The sequence below is a fragment of the Ambystoma mexicanum genome, chromosome 6q (genome assembly GCF_040938575.1).
Source record: "Ambystoma mexicanum isolate Mex_15411 chromosome 6q, UKY_AmexF1_1, whole genome shotgun sequence".
NCBI lineage: Eukaryota > Metazoa > Chordata > Amphibia > Caudata > Ambystomatidae > Ambystoma > Ambystoma mexicanum.
The window spans coordinates 803455090-803475214 of NC_090937.1; the positions used below are offsets into that span (position 1 = coordinate 803455090).

General features: G+C 46.2%; 1 protein-coding gene across 4 annotated transcripts in view; it reads left to right on the forward strand.

The window, feature by feature from the left end:
- The window catches only part of GRIA2 (glutamate ionotropic receptor AMPA type subunit 2), a 624179-nt gene that overhangs the window by 599498 nt on the left and 4556 nt on the right, over positions 1 to 20125 (forward strand). For all 4 annotated transcript variants that reach the window (XM_069631331.1, XM_069631330.1, XM_069631329.1 and 1 more), the window contains exon 13: positions 19514 to 19761. In XM_069631331.1, the coding sequence (XP_069487432.1) occupies positions 19514 to 19761 (248 nt within the window). The remainder of the gene's footprint in view (positions 1 to 19513; positions 19762 to 20125) is intronic.

The following is a 20125-nucleotide window of genomic DNA, read 5'->3' on the forward strand; positions in this document are numbered from 1 at the left end:
ATGTATAAGTATGTGTGCAGCTAGGTCGAATTAATCAATGGGTATAGCTGCATTCTATTGTTTGTTGATGCAGTGGAAAGAGTTAGCATAATGATGTGTTTGAGTGTCTGTGTGCTTTCCAGGGGGACCCTGTTCCTGTTGAGCTTCCAGTGCCTTGTCGAGGCGATGGTATCTCCCGTTGGGTACGGGCTGTTAGTCTAAGGTAATCCCTGTGTCTTGGTGAGTCAAATTGCTTTGGTGAAGACTGGTAGGTGGAGACAGGCAGATCTGTCCCAACTCATGTCTTTACTGTATAGGGGCTAGAGAGGTCCTCGGTTGGAAGTTCTGCTAGGTGGGTTCCCCAATAGGTAGTTCTGCTAAATACATTGCCAGATGGATGGTATTAGCAAAGAATAAGTGCTGGATGGTCCTCTGTATATAGCTCTAGTCAGGGATTTCCAGATGTGTAGGATTAGCAAGCAAGGGCATTTCCTGAACTGATAGCACAGTGCATATTTGCACAGCAATCATCATGTTCATTAGTGCTATTAGTGTCTGGGTTGGTAGTTCTGCAAGATAGATTCCCGGTAGCTAGTTCTGCTAAATACATTCCCAGAGAGGTGCGATTAGATAAATAAGTGCTAGATGGCCCCTGGTATGTAGTTCTGCTCATGGATTTACAGATTAATAGGATTAGCAAGCATATGCATTTCATAGTGTAGTGCATAATTGCATGGCATTGATCAAGCTCATAAGTGCTATTAGTGCTTGGGTTACGTGTCTAGCAGAATCGTTCCAGATTATTGGAGATAGATAAAATATCTCTAGGCCACAGAGTGTACAGTATTCCTGGCAGAAGAAGGTAATGATTCAGTTCCGTCATGTACTTGGGTGCTACTACGATTTGGGTTTCAAGTGTGAGACAAAGGTTCCAGATAATGGGTGTAGATATCATCTGGCCTGAGAGTCTATAAAAGGCCCATATTTAGCAGAATAACATGCCATTTCTTGGTCGTGGTAGTAAGTTGAGTGGTCAGGGCATTAGGCGAAGAGCCAGGTTTTGAGTTCCTTCCGGAAAGCCATGTAGTCTTTGCTTGTCTAATTCGGGGAAGCAGTGAGTTCGACAAAGTTTTCCCAAGGTTGGAGTAGGCAGATCCTCCAATCCTGGCCAAATTGGAGATGGGGACTACTAGGAGGAGGGCAGTGCTTGACTTTAAGGTGCGAGTAGGGTGGTAAGGCATAATATTTTACTGTAAGAATTTGGGGCCCCCTTTGTGCACTGCTCGGTGGGTAATACATTGGAATTTGAAGGTGGCCCTGCATCCAATTGGGAGTCCATGTATTTTTTTAAATGTATTGGACATTTGCATGGCACCTACACACAAGTGTTTCCAGGCGCCACAATACAAACTGGTGGGGGGCATGGAAAAAAGAAATAAAGCAACACATTTTAATGTTGCCCTTGTGACAAACCTACCGTGCGAGTACAAGACAAAAGAATGTGTGCAAGGGAGGGGAGAGGGAGAAGTGCAGGAGTGGGGTGCCCAAAGGGAGGTGGGTTGGCATGTGCTGTGGGGCCAAGATAGAAAGTGCCACAGGACAGAGATGGGGAAGGGAGGGGAAGTGCAGTGGACAGGGTGGACCAGGTTGATGCTGGTTCGGAGGGGGGAGCCCAAGGGCGAGCGCTGGCAATGGATGCTGAGGGGCATGGGTAGGGGGTTGCTCTGGCCCCTGTATGACAGAGAAGGGACCAGGCCCAGTCACAGCGGCAGAGGGAGCGATTAGCAAGGGAGGGGTAGAGGAAGGAAGAGGAGCAAAGAAAAATCTTGAGAAGTTTCTGGAACATAAGAAGGTCTGGATCAAGTCTGAGGGGGGTAGGGAGGCAATTTCAGGGAGGAACCGGCCAAGGAGAGGGATCTACCTCCCACTCTCTGCTTGGAGAAGCATTTGACAGTCAGAGTTGGAACCAGAGGACTAGATGACTCTGGCAGGGAGGTATTTAGGGAGGGAAAGCTGGCTCCAAAGAGGTTCCAGGCCCCAGACAGCTTTGTGGTTGATGCATAGGGTCATGAATTTTATCCTTACGGTCACCGGGAGCCAGTGGAGAGATGTTAGGCCTGGAGAGATGTAGTCCCTGGATTTGAGGCCAAGAATAAGTCTTGCAATCCTATTCTGGATTAGTTGAAGGGGGCTATGGGAGGAAAGAGGCAGATTAAGGAAGAGGCTGTTGAAGTAGTCCAGCCTAGAGAGAACCTGATCTCTGGAGACTTTGAGCTTCTGGGGAAGCTGAGGAAAAGTAGATTTTCCCTGAGTATGTGGAGCTGAATGTTGGACTTCTTGGCAAGGTCATTGATGTGTGGAGAGAAAAAGACACAGATGTCAAAGATGATCCCTAGGTTTTTGGCTTCACAGGTGGGTGAAGGCGGGAGGCCCAAGGAGGCTGGCAAAAGAGTGATGGGGAAACAAGGAGCAGGCATCCCAATGAGAAGGATCTCCATCTTACTGGTATAAAGGCAGAGATAAATGGCTGAACACCAAGCCTGGATAGCAGTCAAGCAGTTAGGTATAAGAGAGTGGGGGGGCAGAAGAGAATGGCAGCTTGAAGGAGAGCTGTGTGTCATCTGCATAACACTGGAAATGAGGGGTGAAGGTGGAGAACAAGTAGCCAGAGGGGCCAGGGAGATGTTGAAGAACCATGGCAAAGGGATAGAGCCCTAAGTGAAGCCACAGGTAGGGAGTGAGATGGAGGAGAGAAAAGGACACATTTGTACTTGGGAGTGTCTGTTTGAAAGGAAAGAGATCAGCCACTCCAGTGCCCAGTCAGTGATGCCAAGGGAATCATGGAGACAGTTTATCAGGATGGAGTGGGTGAGATGTGGTCTATTTGTCGCAATGCAAGAAGCAGTCTGGCAGGCACATTTTGTACTCTTTGGAGTTTGTTTAGCTGGTAGACCTGTGCACTCAGGTAGGAGTTTGCATAATCAAGTCTGGTCTGGATATGACAATGGACATAATTGCAGTCTTTTGGATTAGGTGAGGTAATGGAAGATGTGCTTCCGGAGCCTAAGGTGGAAATGACAGGATTTAGATGCATTGTAGGTGTAGTGATACAGGGATAGGTCCGAGTCCATTGTGCAGCCGAGGTTTTCAACAGTGGTGATGCTCCAGAGGGAGAGGGGGGGGTGAGATGGGCCAGGGAGTCAGTTGGGGAATTAGAGCAATTTTGCCACATAAAATAATCACCATTTAACCTGGGTTCAGAAGGAGATGGTTAATCGTCATCCCGCGGTCAATGTCAAAGAGACATGCTGCTAAATCAGGGTGGGAGCGAGTGTATGTGGTCCATATTCGGAATTTTCAAGATGATTCATCCTCATAGTTATAGCAGGTGAGGTTGTGTGAGCAGATAATCCTGGGCAGGGGGGGTCATGTAAATGTTGAAGAGAATGCGAGAGAGGCAGGTGCCTTGGGCAGGTGCCTTGGGCTACACCAGTGCTTACCGAGCGTGCAGAGGAGAGAAAAGGGGAGAGATATGTGATTTGCTGTCTATTAGTGAGGATTGAGGTGATCCAAGTGAGTGCTAAATCTCATATCCCTAGGCAGTGCAGTCTGTCAAGGAGCATAATGTGGTTAATGGTGTCAAATGCCAAGAGGTCAAGAAGAACAAGTGCTGCGCATCCTTCTGAGTCTGCTGTGACGTTGAGATCCTCCCAGATAGATTTCAGCTTGCTTTCGGTTCTGTGGCATGGATGGAAACCTGACTGTGCAGGGTCTAGGAGATTGTTTGAGTCCACAAAACAATTGTGCTGTGATTATGCAGTGCGGTCGATGAGCTTTGCCAGGAATCAGGTGCTGGAGATGGGCCTGAAGTTGATTGGTAGGAGAGGGCCAAGGGATACTTTCTTTAAGCAGAGGTTTGACATGCACAGTTTTGCCAGAGGTGACAGAGTTGTTAGGAATGGACTTCAGCAATTCTCCTGCACAGGTGAAGGTGGAGATATTTTTGAGGAGAGATGCAGGAGGAGGGTCAAGGAGGCAGCCGGAGGGTTGGCTGATGAATACTAGTTTCCTGAACTACTCGTTCGAGATAGGGCTGAAAGAGAAGAAAGAAGGGTTCTTGGGGGTGGGTAGGGTTAGGTCTTGTAGTGTGGGTGTGGGGCGGGCGGACAGGAAGAGAGTTTGGTGTTGAGAGTGGCTGTCCTGTCTAGGGCTGTTTTGTGGAAGTGTTAAGACAGGGAGTTGCAGAGCGTTTGTGAGGAGGCAGTCAGGGCTATGCTGCAGGGTGAATTCAGGAATTCTGTGATGATACTGTGGATCACTTTGCTGCCTCTATAGCAGTTCAGGATCCTTTTATTATAATAGGCTTTTTCAGATCTCTGATTTGCAATTTCTGTGTTGCTGTGCAAGTATTGATTTGCTTTATGGGTTTCTTGAAGCTCCCCACTTGCGCTCAAGGGAGCTGTTATGGATTTTTAGAGTCTTCAGGTGGGGTGAACCATTTGGGATTGTTCCTTTGCATGAGGGGGCGGACCAGGAAGTGGTTAGGGGAATGAGAGAGTCGTTTAGCCTGGAGTCAAAGATATCTATGGGGAAGGGTCTATCTGTGGTCAGGAGTGAGGGGAGGGCGCTTAACAGCAGCTTGGGCATGTCTAGCAGTACTTTGACCTTGTTCCAGCACTTGGAATGAGATGTAGGGGTAGAGGAGGGTTTGGGTGTGGCAGCGGTGTGCGGAGAGAGAAAGGTATGGCAGAGTGGTATGTCCATATGAAAGGCTGAGGGTTGGACGTGGTGATGAGTTTGGAAGAGAAGAAATGGCATTGGAGTGTGGCCAGCAGTATGCGTGGGTCCTGTGATAGGCTGGGTAAGATTCAGTGCCTCTAGGCTGTTGACCAGGGATAGAGTCATGGAGGTGTTGGGGAGTTTGAACCAGATGTTAAAGTCTCCCAGTAGAGTGAGTGCAGGGTGGCTAACTAGAATGGCCGCTATTGAGTCACACAGGCTTTTCAAAATCTGCAAGGAACTCGCAAATCCAGCCACAGTCTCCACCTCTCTCCTCCATTGCCAGGCTCTCTACACCGCTTTGGCTTTCCATTTCACATCAAAAACTTAGGACATCTTGTCCCCACTCTTCTCCATTCACATGTCCACTCCCTCGCCTGCTACCCTGCCTTGCTGGGCTCCTCTCCTTCCAACCCCTTCACTCTCCTCCCTCCTCCATAGCATAAGATGAGGTCACTGCAGTGGTCCGCTCAATGAAGGTCTCCTTCAAACAGGTACTCCCCTGCTCCTCCAGAGCCATTAAAGACAACATCTCCTCTCTCGCCCCAGCTCTTGCTACTGTAACCACTCTTTCGCTCCTGGCTCTTTCCCTCTATGCCTCAATTGCTCCCTTGTGCTCCATCTCTTAAAAAATCTGTCTTCTGACATCTCCTGCCCGGCCAACTACTGCCCTATTTCAACTACCTCCTTCCTGGGTAAACTCTTGGAGAAGCTGGTCCTCCCCCAATTGACTCTCCACGCTGATCTTGTTGTTTGCCTCCATGGCCATCAATCTGGATTCCGGGCATCCAGAGGCACGGACACTGCTCTACTGAACACCCTTGAAACCATGCTTGCATCTCTCGAATCCAACTCTCATGCTGTACTCATTCTCCTTGATCTCTCCTCTGCCTTTGACATGCTAAACTATACCATCCTCATAAAACAACTCTGTGACACCCTCGGTATCACTGACCGGACACTGGATTGGCTGACCACTTTTCTCACTAACTGCCCTTCCCAATTGCAATCGGGCCATTTCTACTCCACCATCTCACGCCCTACCTGTGGGTCCCCCAGGGCTCTATCTTATCACATTGGCTCTTCAATATTACTATTGCCCATCTTGCTCACCTGATTTCCTACTTCTCTCATCATTTCCAGTGTAATGCAGATGACACACAGCTTTCCTTCAAGCTTCCTTCTACTACTTCCTTGTCCTCCTCTCTGATCCCTGACTGCCTGTCCATCATTCATGCATGGTGCTCAGCTAACAATCTCTACCTTAATGTCAGTAAGAAGAAGATTCTTCTGATTGGGACACCTGCAACATCTTTTCCTGCTAGCCTCTGGCCACCCTCTTTGGGCACTCTATCCCTACAATCTTGTGAGGCCAAAATTCTCAGGGTCATCTTTCATTCCGCTCTCTCCTTCTACCCTCACATCATGGACCTTACTAAGAAGTCCCACTCCCAGCTTCACCTCCTCAGAGGCATTCTTCCTTTCCTCGCCTTCCCCAGAACTCAATGTCTTCAGAGCTCTGGTCCTCTCCAGGCTGGACTATTACAACAGCCTCTTTCTCAATCTCCCTCTTTCCTCCCTATGCCCACTCCAGCTAATCCAGAATAGGGCTGCAAATCTTATCCTTGTCCTCAAGCCCAGGGACCATATCTCTCCAGCCCTCACATCTCTCCGCTGGCTCCAGGTGGCTGCAAGGATCAAATTGAAGACCCTCTTCATCCTCCACAAGGCCTTCTGGGGCCTGGGACCATGTTATCTCCAACATTGCCTCTTTAAATAATCCCCTGCTAGAGCTCTACGCTCCTCTAACTCCAACTCCTTGACTGTCAAATGCTTCTCCAAGCAGAGAGTAGGGGACAGGTCCCTCTCCTTGGCTGGCACCTCCCTTTGGAACAGCCTCCCTGCCCCTCTCAGACTTGAGCCAGACCTCCTCAAGTTCCGGAAACTGCTAAAAACTCTGCTGTTCTCTACATCTTTCCATCTTTCCCTTCCCTGCTACTCACACAACTGTCACTGTGACTGGTGGCCCGATAATCATGAATCTCACAGGATTCCAGGCCCTTCTTTGGAGTCGATAGCAGCACCCCCCTACCCACTGCACTGCCCTTGCAGGCCCCTGCTTGGAGGGTCTACACCCTCCCATGGGAGCCACCTGCACTAGTACTTAGCTGAAGGTTCTCTTTCTTGGCTCCACTTAGAACCTCCCTCCGGCCCCTCAACCAACACTTGCCCACTCCTCTGCTCCCCCACTCCCTCCCTATCTCCTGCACTTCTCTCGCTGGACTTGCACGTTCAAACGCCACAAGGCTGATTGTTTTACTGTTTTGCCATCGTTATTTTTCCCCTGTTCCCTTCCCATTTAGCCTTGTGGTTCTTTGAAACACTATTCCTTTGTATAAGAGCCTTACAAATGTTGAATACCATAAAAATAAATAAATACATAAATAAATTGTTGGTGAAGTGTCTGGCATAGCCGGGGGGCCTGTAGATGAGTAGGAAGCTGTGTGACAGAGTAGGCAAGAGAAAGAGTTTGACTAGGAGGGATTTGCAGTTAGCTGTGCTGGGTTGTGTTTCAGTGGAGGATGGCTAATCCGCCTTCCCTAGAAAGTCTGTTATGGGTGATGAGTGAGTAGTCAGCTGGGAATGCTTCATGAGCAGTAGGCTTGAGTTTATCTGAAAACCAGGCTTCTGTGATGAAGATAAGATAAGATCGGGGTTCTCAGAGGTTAGGAAATCATGGATGCTGTGCCTGTTCTTGGTGACGGAGCGGGCACTGAACCTGAGGCAGGTGACTTTGTGAGAGGTAGTGGGTGGTGTTTTTCTGGCTGTCTGGGGTTGGCAGGTCTGGGGTGGTTGGGGTTGCCGGTAGGTTGGTCATGGTGGTGGGGAGAGGGTTGATTATCTAGGGCAGTGAAATAGGATGAACAGAGGTGGTTGGGGGTATACTGTAGATGGGTGCGTAGAGGGTCATGGGTGGTTTGCAACTGGGAAGAGAAGGTTGGCAGGTTCAGGTCTTTGACTGAGCAGCAGAGTGGATGGGCAGTTTGATTGGTAGTGAATGGCTCAGAGGATTTAGGTGTGGTGGTGGGAGATGCAGGGTCGTTCAGAGGTGTCTGGCTAGGTGTTGTTACGGATTGTTTCACAGTGTATCGGAAAGAAGGAGATGATGAGGGTTGAAGGAGAGGGAATGGGGATGCTGTCTTCAAGGAGGGAGGTGGTCGGCAGGGGTGACAGAGGGGGTGTGGTAGTGGGGCTAGGAGAGACAAGGTGGATCGAGAGGTGTCGGGCTGATGAGGCATGTAGAGTTGAGGGTGAGGGGATTTGTCTACTTCTGAGTTTTGTGTGTTTGGATACTGAAGGACTGTGCGAGTGAGTGGGTGGGTCTGCATGAAAAGGGTTGAAGCAATGGTCCGGGAAAGGGCAAGACATGCCAAGCTGAGAGAAGGGAAGAGGTGGCCGGGGGAAGCCTTCTGGTAGTGGTCGGTGTAATGGGGAGGGTGGTATGTTGGTGGGCAATGCTTGCCGAGGGAGGTGTGGTCAGACAAGGGAGGTGGAGATAGCACCAGAGTTGGCGTGTGGGTACGACTGGTCAGGGGAGGGGTTGGGCGTAAGCTGTCGCAGCACCCCCAGGATTCCTCTGTGCTCGTTTTGGTGAGAGTGTGGGACAGGTCGAAAGTTTATGTGAGGAGGGGGTGTGGTTGAAATGTGCAGGAGGAGAGGAGAGGCATTTGTGCTCAGGGGAGCCTCCCATTGTGTGTGAGAGATAGACAGATGTGTTGTGGTCCCTGGGATTGTATTTGTGGGGGAGATGGACAGGGGCACAGTGAGAGAGCTGGGAGGAGGGTCAGCGGGGGTAGTAGGGAGGGGGCCCAGACAGCTCCTCTGGTGAGAGAGTTGGAGGGTGTGTGGTGAGTGGTGAGTGGTGGTGGTGATGGGTTGTTATGTGTGTGGGGTTCGAGTGGAGGGGTCAGAGGGGAAAAGGTTTTGTGGGGTGTAATGTGGGTTCAAGAATGAGGGCTCTGTGTGTATGAGAGTAGAGTAGTGTGTGGTGAGAGGAGGTGTGTGTGTGAGTGATATTGGGTGTGTGTGGTACTGGGTTCAGGAAAGAGGGTGTGAGGATGAAGGATGTAGGGCAGATGAAGTGTATTCTGGATGGTCTGAGAGCTCCTTGTGTATGTGAATAGAGAGGTGTGTGGTGAGAGGTGGTGTGTGTGTGCATAATTACGGGTGAGTGTGGTACTGGGTTTGAGAATGAGGGTGCAAGGGTGAGTGGCGTATGGTGGGTGTGGTGTAATCCGGAGTGCTTGGGAGCTGCTCTTGTATGTGGGAGGGGAGGTGTGTGGTGAGCGGCAGTATGTGCATGAGGGAGTCTGGGTGAGTGCAGTATGATGTATGGGAAGAGGATATAGGGGGTAGAGATCTAGGTTGTCCATTTGTCCAGCTTCAGTGTGTGTTGATCGCCATGGTCGTGTAAGGGTGTGGCTGGAAGGTGGGTGGGTTGGAGGCACTGGCAGTGGCTGTGGTTGAGATGCTACCATAGATGGGAAGACTAGATTTGAGAGAGTCTGATCAGTGCATGTAGATGCCCAGATTTGAGGCAACAGCGGCTACTATAAGCAGCTAAATTAGATAGAGCATCAATGAGTATAACTGTTTTGAGTAGAGATACTTGGCTACTGGGAAAGGTGCCCAAATATGAGACAGCAGAAGTAAGTATAAAGAAAGTTAAGACCACAGCAACAACTTTACTTTATTTGAATTGGGGTACCTCGCTATTGGGTAGAACGTCCAGATCTGAGACGAACAGCAGCAAGAGTGAAAACAGCTACATTACAAAGACTGCAGCTAGTGTACCACATTGAGACTAGAGCAGCAGGCACATAAACTGCCACACTGAGACAGGTGGCTGTTAGGAGAGAGTGCTCAAAAGTTAAGACAAAACTAGTGGGTATACATAGCTGGATTGTTAGGTAGCATCACAAGGGGGCTAGCGTTTTAATGGAGGTAGGACTTGAGGGACAAAGTGCCTAAAATGGGGTTTCCATGGCTGAGCCACAGAGGAAGTGCTAGGAATCTTGAGTGCCACATGGACTGGCACCACTGGAGGTGTAAGTGCAAATCTCCAGGATGGAGGGTGTGCAGATGCAAGTGCTGTGAATAGACAGGAGCTGGGCATGATTTGTTAACACACAGAGAGTTGATGCCAGAAGAACATAGTAGGCTAGAGGGAGAGCATTTAGCGAGATAAATTTGAAGATAGTGTGGTCCCCTGGCCCAGACAGCCTTGTGGATGATGCAGAGGGATTTGAATTTAATCTGTGCAGCAACTGGGAACCAGTGAAGACTTTTTAGTGCAGGAGATATGCGGTCGCTGGGCTTGAGGTCAAGGATAAGTCATGCTGCCCTGTTCTGGATTAGCTGGAGGGGTCGCAGAGTGGAAGATGGTAGATTCAGGAGGAGGTTATTGCAGTAGTCAAACCTAGAGAGAACTAGGGCTTGGGTCACATTGAGCCTTTAGGGAAAGCGAACAAAGGTAAAATTCCTTTGAGAACGAATAGCTGAAAGTGGGACTTCGTGGCAATGTCCTAAGTGTGAGGGAGGAAGGAGAGAGAGGAGTCAAATATGACTATGAGGTTTCTGGCTTCAGTTGAAGGCGCAGGGGGAGAGCCCGAAGAGGAAGGCCAGAGTGAGGGGAAGAATGAGGGAGCAGGGGTCCTGATGGGAAGGATCTCAGTTTTACAGGTGTTGAGGCAGAGATAGTTGGAGGCGCACCAGGACTGGATGCCAGAAATGCAGTCAGGGATGATGGAGGGTGCAAGAGGGTCAGCAGGGAGTTTGAAAAAGAGATGTGAGAAGGAGGCAATGAGGCATGCAAGGAGAACAAGGTAGATGTTAAAGAGCCAGGGGGAGAGTATAGAGCTCTGGGATACACCACAGGTGGAGAGGGAAGGAGGAGAATAGAAGGTGCCCAGGATGACTTGGAAGATGTCAGCCAGTCCAGTGCCCATTCTGAGATACTGAGGGTATCGTGGAGCCTTTGCATGAGGATGGAATGGTTGACTGTGTCGAAGGCAGAGGAGAGTTTGAGAAGAATAAGGACAGCTGGGGAGTTGTAGTCCAGAGATGCAAGCAGCTCTTCATGGGTGTTCAGAAGAGCAGATTCTGTGCCTCTGGATGCCCAGAATCAAGATTGATGGTCATGGAGACCACCAACAAGTTCAGTGCGTGAGTTGAGTTTGGGCAAGAGCAGCTTCTCAAGCAGCTTCCCCAGGAAAGAGGTGGGTTCACAAGGGAGTGCTTAAGAGGGGAGGGGAAAGACCCAGCGGCAAAAGAGTGATTGCAGAAATCAGCGAGTGCAGGGGCAAGAGAGCCGATGTTATCCTTGATAGTTCTGGATGAGCAAGGAGAGACCTATTTAGAAGAGGCCTTCATGGAGTGGACAACTCTGATAACTTCTTCAGGTGTGACATGCAAGAAGGAGGAGAAGGAGGAGGGAGGGGGGAATGGAGGTGAGTGGGTGTGGGATGGGTTAAGAGGGAGTGTAGAAAGAATTGTCAGATGTCCTGATTTTTGGTGGTAAAATGTGAGGCCAGTGCATTGCAGAGGGCCTGGGAAGGAGAAGGTGAGGAGGAGACTGCAGAGTGTTGGCTAGTTGCCTGCAGATCTTGAAAAGTTCAGCCGTGTTGTTAGATGCGCCGGAGAAATGTGCCTGAATGTGGTCTCTTTTCTTTGCACGGATGGCGAGTCTGTATTGCCTTTGGAGCAGGCGGCAGGCCAGTTTGTCAGAGGATGAGCCTGAGGTTAGCCACTTCCATTCTGCCGTCCTGCACTTTCATTTCAGGTCCGCAAGCTCTGTGTCATACCAGTTGATACGCTTATAGGTAGGTTTCAGGTGGATCCTCATAACTGTGGCAATAATGTCAAGAGTGTTGGTGATGGACAGGCGGAGGCTGCTGAGGGCAGAGGTAGAGTCAGAGGTGTTGGCGTGGGGGTGTGCAAAGGTGGAGGCAGCAGCCGCAGTCATGAAAATGCAGTAGGGGCACCTGGGCAGAGAAGGGACACCTTAAATTGCTACCACAGTAACACCTAGATTTGGGAAACATAGATAGAGGGAGAAACGCATACAATGGGGGTGCAACAGTAGACAGTAAACAATTGGCCTATATGCAAATTATGGTTACCTAAAACAATTTGCTTGAATGAAAGATACCACCACCTGACACAATCTGCCTTATTGCAAGCTATGATTGACTAGCACAATCTGCCTAAATGCGAGATATGGCTGACTAGCACAATTTGCCCAAATGCAAGATATTGTTACCTGACACAATCTGCGCAAATGCTAGAAATGGCTGACTAACAGAATTTGCCCATATGGAAGATATTGTTACCTGACAAAATCTTCCTAAAGTCGAGATACGGCTGACTAGCACAATCTGCCTAAAGGTGAGATATGGCTGACTAGCACAATTTGCCCAAATACAAGATATCATTACCTGACACAATCTATGCAAATGTGATTTGGCTGAATAGCACAAGCTCCCTGAATGCGAGATATGGCTGACTATCACAATCTGCCTAAATGCAAGATATTGTTACCTGTCACAAACTGCCCAAATGCGGGATATGGCTGACTAGCACAATCTGTCTAAATGCAAGATATGGCTGCCTAGCACAATCTGCCTAACTGCAAGCTATGGCTGACTAGCACAATGTTCCCTAATGCAAGATATTGTTACCTGACAAAATCTGCCCAAATGTGAGATATGGCTAACTAGCACAATCTGCCTAAGTGCGAGATATGGCTGACTAGCACAATCTGCCTAAATGCGAGATATGGTTACCATACTGTGGGCTATATGGATCCGATTACAAGCTAATAGATAATAAGATTGGTGGGTCAAATATGTCTTTATAGAAATATGGATTAAATGTCACCCACTCCATCCAGTCCCCGTTGAATTTCTAATGTCCTCAATGTTATATATATGTGGTCCAGCGAGGATGTGATTTTGAACTGTTTGGCTTGATGACATTTAAGCAATGGGTTGAACTTGTATAGGAAAGTGCAGTTGCCACAAATCATAGCTATTTATACCACAGACTAGTCAAGAATCACATTTCCTTGTGTATCCTCATGGTATTATTACATGTTAGAGTATTACAATATGGTTATATATCCCTCCCAGATCAGGCCGTGGCTAAACGCTACAGGGCTATCTCTCTTCTTAAAATTCTAAATTCGTCATTGATTGTAATTACTCTCCAAAAAGTCACACGTCGATACAATTCACATGATACAAACTACAGTTATTCAAAAACACAAATACTTTCATTGTGTTAAAATCCTCAAAAGTGAAACACCTGGGTAAAGTTGTACAATGTGAGACAACCAAAAAGCATCCACAATACATATAGACTGTACACAATACAATTACATTAAAAAAAACAATGCAGAATTAGATAGATCTCCCAACACGCAGACCATGCATTAAATCAAAAAAAGTATTAATTGTTAGTCATGAGTAATTATTTTAAACAACCCATATAATTAAATTACAATGGATTAATTTGGCTGTTGAAATGTTTTGTGGGAACAATTGTTTTTTATTGTTTCCTAAATCTCTGCTTTGTCTCCTGGGCCAAAAGGGTAGAGCAGCAGAGGGACACATTCCTCTTTTTTCTATATTCTCATAAAAATGTGTCCCAAAACCTATATATTTCCTAATCAAAACCTTGTGCCAAATTTAGAATTGCAATACCCTTAGTTACATTAGCCTTTTTGTCATTTTACAATGAATCATTCATGAATGAAAAATATCAATATATGAAATATTAGGTGCCGGCAGAACAATTAGCGGAAAAGGCAGATGGACCCCTTATCAAATAACCCTCCTGAAATTTGAGTCTGTTAAGTGTTTTTACAAATGAAGCATGAACACGATTGTTTTATGTATGATCAAAAATGTGAATTTCATTCCATCATTTAATCATCCAAATACATGCAAATGCACTTTCATGCGTACCGCTGGATTTGCATCTTTTATGATGGTTATGTTTTGCTGTGCAGAAGGTTTCCTTGATTGGTGTTCACTTAGCTCTTCCTTTGGAAAATAAAAGGCATTTATTCATGCAAAAAAGACACATTAACTCAAGTTTCCTATTGATATACAATGACAACTTTAACTCTAAACCCAAATATCAATCGGCAGAGAAGTTGTCGCCATTGTGAGGATTGTCAGCTGAAGTGTGAGTTTGTGTTTGTTCTGATATGACTGATTACATATTTGCTTTATTCTTTGCTAGTTTTGCATATCATTCCATGGGACTACACCTGATTTACATACCCCCTCTCTCCGTTGATAGAATGAAGACTGGAAAATTATAGTTGGGAGGGTGCCAGGAGCAACAATAGTGGTTAGGATTCGTTCAAAACCTTCCACTTTTTCACGTTACGTATCAATCTGTCAGCATAAGTAAATACACTGCATGCTGGAGGCCCTAAACCATTTTGCACCAGTTACAACTATTTCCAGATTTTAAACCCATATATGCCAGCTTCAATGTGAGTTGACCTTATCCAAGATTACAGAAACTGCGTCTTAGGTCACAGTATGTATTTTATTTATTTATGGAAATTGCAGGGAAAGCAAGGTATTTTTGGCACAAACATGCTTTCAAAATGTTTTACTTTGATTTACAGAGCGGAGGATCAGTGCCCTTTACAATTGGTGAGGGGCTGTGGATATAAAACCAGATGAGGAAGGGATGGTAGAAACATGAATCAGGGACTACGATAGTAGATCAAGATATAGGAACGGGATAAGTGCTGTGGGGTTGTCGTAAGGAGGTAGTGGGGGAGGAGAACAGGGAGATGTGGTGGTGTAGAATGCTATGAAAGTGGTCCTTCAGAAAGGAGGTTTGATTTAAATAGTCAAAGATTCGGACTAGTGCAGCGAGGGAGAGGTAGATCATTCCACAGTAAATTAGCAAGGAGAGGGAGAGTGGAGAAATGAGACGGAGAGCAAGGGGCATGAGAGGTAGCAAGGATGTGAGTCGAGGATGATCATAGGGACCGAGGGGGAAAGTAGGGAGTGAGATGGGCCGATTGCCAGGGTGGGGCAAGCCCATGTATAGTTTTGAAGATGATGAGATTGAGTTTATACTTTGCCCTCTGTCTAATGGGCTAGGGAGGTGTAGATGAAGCCAGAAACGTTGAAGAGTGTAAAGACAGCAAAGTTGATGACTTTGTCGAGATGTGAAAAAGAATAGCGGGGAAAGCCATAGAGGAGACTGACACAGCAGTCAGATGGAGAGAGTACTAAAGAGAAGATTAGGTGCTTAGCAGTGTTGAAGGGGATCAGATGTCTTATTTTTCTGTTGTTGAGGAGATTAAGTCTGGCCAAAGTGGCGGATTTTGAGAAGTTGTGAGATGGGTTGAAGACGAAATCAAAGTTGCGAGCAGCAGCATAGTAAAGAACACAGTCAGAAGAGCAGAATAGAAGACGGGGAGAGGAATATATAGCCTGTTTGGAAGGAAAGTACAGAACTTCAGTCTTAGTGGAGATGAGCGTGAGTGAGATACCATCCAGTATTTGATGGTAAAGTGACAGATACTAATTTTTGACTGTAGCTCATTAGAAAAGAAAGGAAAGAAAAAGATCTGAGTGTCATTGATTGAGGAGTTGATAGGGGAAGGTTTAATTGTCAATGTTCCAAGAGCAGAGGTATAGAGAGTGAGGAGAAGTGGACCCAAGACTAATGCTTGGGGAACACAAACAGTATGGGGGCTGAGGGGTGAGGTAAGGCTGTTCCAGAGGCCTGGAGGTTCTGAACCATCTCTGGTTCTGGATGCACCTCAAGACCTTCCTCTTCGGTTCTGCCTTTTCTCTTCCTCTCCACTGCTGATTACCTGTCTTATACTGCACTGGTCACCTGGCTACTCTTTTGGGCCCAGGTCCCTGCCCGCCCAGTTGTGCACCCACACTGCCTTCCAGCAATCCTTGAACTTGGGTCTGCATCTGTAACCCTACAGTCTCCCTACCTGCACTTTTGGACACCTGCTGTATGCACTTAACCTTGCACCTCGCACTGCTGGCCACACTTCTTGTTATTGTTTTGATCCCATGTACAGCACTGCCCCCTCCCCTTTCCCCCGGGTCTTTTCCTCTTCCTCTCTCCCCTGCACTTGTGTGATCTCAATGTCACTTGTACTAGTAAGATCATTGTGTCTGTCCTCCCTCTGTCTCCCTTCCTTGCCTCGTCGCGCCTTGAAACACTTGTGTATAAGTGCATTACAAATACCATATCATATCATATCATATCATATGAAGCAAACTAAGTGAGGGCCTTGTCCTGATGCCTAGGAGAGAGTTTTAAGAGAATGTCAGAATGGTTGATGGTATCACAGGCAGCAGAGATGTCTAGCACAAAAGAATAGATGAACGGTTGGCATGACAAGCAAAATAGATGTGGTTGTTGACATTGAAGAGAGCTGACTCAGTAGAGTGCAGAGGTCAGAAGCCAGATTGAAGAGGATAACAGAGGTTGTATGTGTTATGTTATATGGCATTTGCATAGATCCTACTGCTATCGGCATGGCCTCAAAGCACTGTGGGGATGAATGCCCTTCTGAGGACCGAAGTTTGGGATGTGGGATGTGAAAGAAGGATTTCTAAAATGTGTGTGTGCATTTTTAGCCAGCACAAAGGTAGATAGGTAATGGCTAGGTCCCTAATATCAGCCCACAGATTTCAGATGAGTGGATTGCCGATGAGACAGATTGTCAGGGTAGAAGGAGAATCAAGGCGATTACGTGAAGAGTTGGACCACATTTTTTCATGGGACTCAGCTGTATTCTATTGGAGGTAGTAATGTGTATTTGGGTGGGTGAAGTCGAGAAGGGGTTTGGGGCGGGGATATGGACACGGGGGAATAAAAAAACAGTATTTTCCATTATTTTAGGGTCATGAAAAATCATTAGTTATTCCAGATTTCGTTGTAATCACATAGACCATGATAGAGTGCTTGCCGTTCCAGCAAAGCAGGGCAGACACCTTGTCCAATGTGGTCTTGCAGAGCTTATCATAGAGCCTGACTGAGATGCATTCTGTATGGGCATGGGAAGTGTTAGCCCTGAGGAGAAAGGCAAGCATCTTATCTGGGTCAGTAGGGACAAAGGAAGGTCATGTCTCAGGAGGGGAAGGCAGAGGTGGTAAAGAAAAGTTATCAGATGGGTGGATAGAAGGTAATTTGTGAGGGTATTTTGAATAATGGAAAAGTTAAAAGCAAAGTTGCGAGCAAGATCATTAGCATAAAGAGTAGATGAGATGGAGGAGGGTTTAGTAGGAGAGAGAAATAAGTAGAGAGATTTTTGGAGGCTCCTAGGTTGAGAAGATTGAGATGAAATGAGAGCTAGAAGTCATGAGTTGAGAGCAGAGGAGTAGTTTTGATGAGCAGTCAGGTAGAGTCTGAGATTGGAGGAGTGCCTAGATCTTTACCAAATACAAACACTTGTCGTCATTATTGTTTTAAGGGTGCAGAGGGAAGGTGTAATCCAAGGACAAGGAGGGTTTAGGAGTGAATGTAGTAAGAGGGAAGTGAGAGGAGAAGGGAGCAATGGAATGATCAGAGGGAGAAGGAGCAGTGGAGATATTAGAGTCAGAGAGTTGAGAGGAGATGAGAATAAGGTCAAGGGAGTTGACATTTGAATGGGGGGTCAGAGAGTTGACAGAAGAGTGCGAGTGGTTAAGTAAAAGAGAGCTAAGTCAATATATAGAGGAGTGTCGAGAAAGGGAAGGTTAAAGTCACCAGTGAATATGAGGTGATGATGGGGAGGAAGGGAGTCAATTAGTTGGGAGAAGGGGTCAATACATTGACCATCAAGACCAGGTAGCAGATAGAGAGATATCATATAAATTCCGCAGAGGGCAGTGTCTTTGAAGATAGTGTATCTGAAAGAGACAGAACATGCAGGAGATAGAGGAGTAGGAGAGATAGGACACGTGGAAGATGAGAACAGTCCTACACCACCACCCTTGCCAGTTGGGCGGGGAGTGTGGGTGAAGAGGGAGGCAGGGTAATGAAAGGCAGCAAGGGTTGACAAGAGTCTGAGGGAGAAATCCAGGTTTCTGTAAGTATAATGAGGTCAAGAGAGTGATAAAGGGAAAGAAGGATGTCCTAGGGAAAGGAAGTCTTGTTACAGACGGAATCTGCATTCCAAAGAGTAATAACAAGGGTGTGAGATGTAGAAACATAGTCATGTTGAGACTGTGTAGAAGAGAGGCGCTAGGGGTAGATGCGAGAATAGGAAGAATGATGAACGTTAGGTTGGAAGTTTTGTGAATTGAGAGTTCATTTATTACAGTGTAAATAGTTCTACGGAATTCTAGTGTTAATCCATCGTGACCCACCCTGGATGTTTAATTATTTTTGTGTCTATTTTATTCATGTGTATTATCGTAATGTATGTCATATGTTAACCTCTTAACTCTAATAGTGCAAAGCAATTCGATTTTGGAAGGCTTACTTTGAATTGATCTTTTAATGAAAAAGAACAGTTGTAGTCATTGTTTCATGTTCAGGCGTTCCTGACTGCTTTACAACTTACTGGTCTCCACCATGGCCTCTAATTCAGTACATGACGTAATCATTCTTTTGAAATCATCTCCATGTTTTATCTTCGTTGATTATGTTACTGTTATACAGATGATTGAAGAAATATGTCAAGTTGCCTTAATAATACTTTTAGTACAGGGGGCATAAATATAAGGAATTTGGGCATGATGCGCAATGCGTCTTTCAGTGGGATATTTCCATTGAACAACGTTTTCTGAATCAGGCCCTGGGTGTCTAAAATGCATAACGAAACGCAATACAACTACAAATTGCTGCATTGAACGATTAAAGGAAAACATATGTAGTAATTGACAGATCCATCTTCAATTTCAAGTATGTACGTAAAATGATGTCATAGGAACCTCCTACTAAAGACATTTCATTCTCTGTCAACTCACCATCACACTACACAGGGATGCGTTGGTCCCAGTGACACACTTGGCCCCTACCTGGCATGACAGAAAAGCATCATACAGCCACAAACACATCACTGCAACGCACCCAGACAGGAAGGTGACAAGGAGTGCTGTTAGGTTTAGGAGTAGAAGGTGATGGGGTGCATTGCTAGGTTTCCAACCCTGTACTAGGACCACTTTCCACCCAACTTTCAGGCAGCACACCACACCAGAGGTCAGGATTCTCTGGTCATGCAAGGTGATCATCTGCACCATGAGGTCATATATACAGCAGAGGTGAGCTTCACAAGTGCTACCTAACATAGCATAGGATAGTCTTATCCCTAAGGACATACACTCCGCTGTGATAACACACAGTGCTATAAGGTGAAACTGGGCTAAGCCTTATAAATTTATAAAATGCAATATGAAGTTAAGTACAAATACAACAACATATTGTATATGATGATAGCATTGACATGTGGCAAGATATCTAGAAAATCAGTTGATAACATAAGTATTGCTATTTTGCCCATTTGTTATTAAATGATGTGGATATCTCTCTGATTGCATTGATAGAACTGTCCACATATGAAAAACAATATTTCAATGTGTATGATAATTAATTCCAAAAAGTTGTCATGACTTAGAAATGAGGTGCGAGTCTCGCATGGAAATCAACAGGTGTCCATAGACCGTTCTGAACATGACTAAATATGTTATTGTTTGTTTGTCCAATGCAGAGATCTAAAATTGCAGTTTTTGATAAAATGTGGACTTACATGAGAGGTGCCGAGCCATCAGTGTTTGTTAAGACCACGGCTGAAGGAGTTGCGCGAGTGCGGAAGTCCAAAGGGAAATATGCCTACTTGCTGGAGTCCACCATGAACGAGTACATCGAGCAGAGGAAGCCCTGCGACACCATGAAAGTTGGCGGGAACTTGGATTCGAAAGGCTACGGCATCGCAACACCAAAACAATCCTCATTAAGGTGGGTGGAATAGTATAACAATGTGCTCAATGTTGTTATAGTATCCCACCTACCCTGATGTATCTTTGACTATGTCTTATGGTTTGTATAAGGATATGAGGTAACGCTAAAGCATAGCACTAAAACATAAAACACCCCTAAAAAAAAAATGAAGAAATTTAAACAACTTCTCATTCCAAATTGTGTGATAATGAGAATGGAAAACAAATATTTGGACCTTTCGTTCAATTTTTTTTTCGGCAGATTATTTTGCATGTTCGCTCTATTTAAACAAATTTAATTCATGCCATGAAAAGGAAGTGTGTTCTTTCTTTTTTACATTTGCTTTTTGCATTCCTAGTCCATAGAGTAAGCATATTTCCTC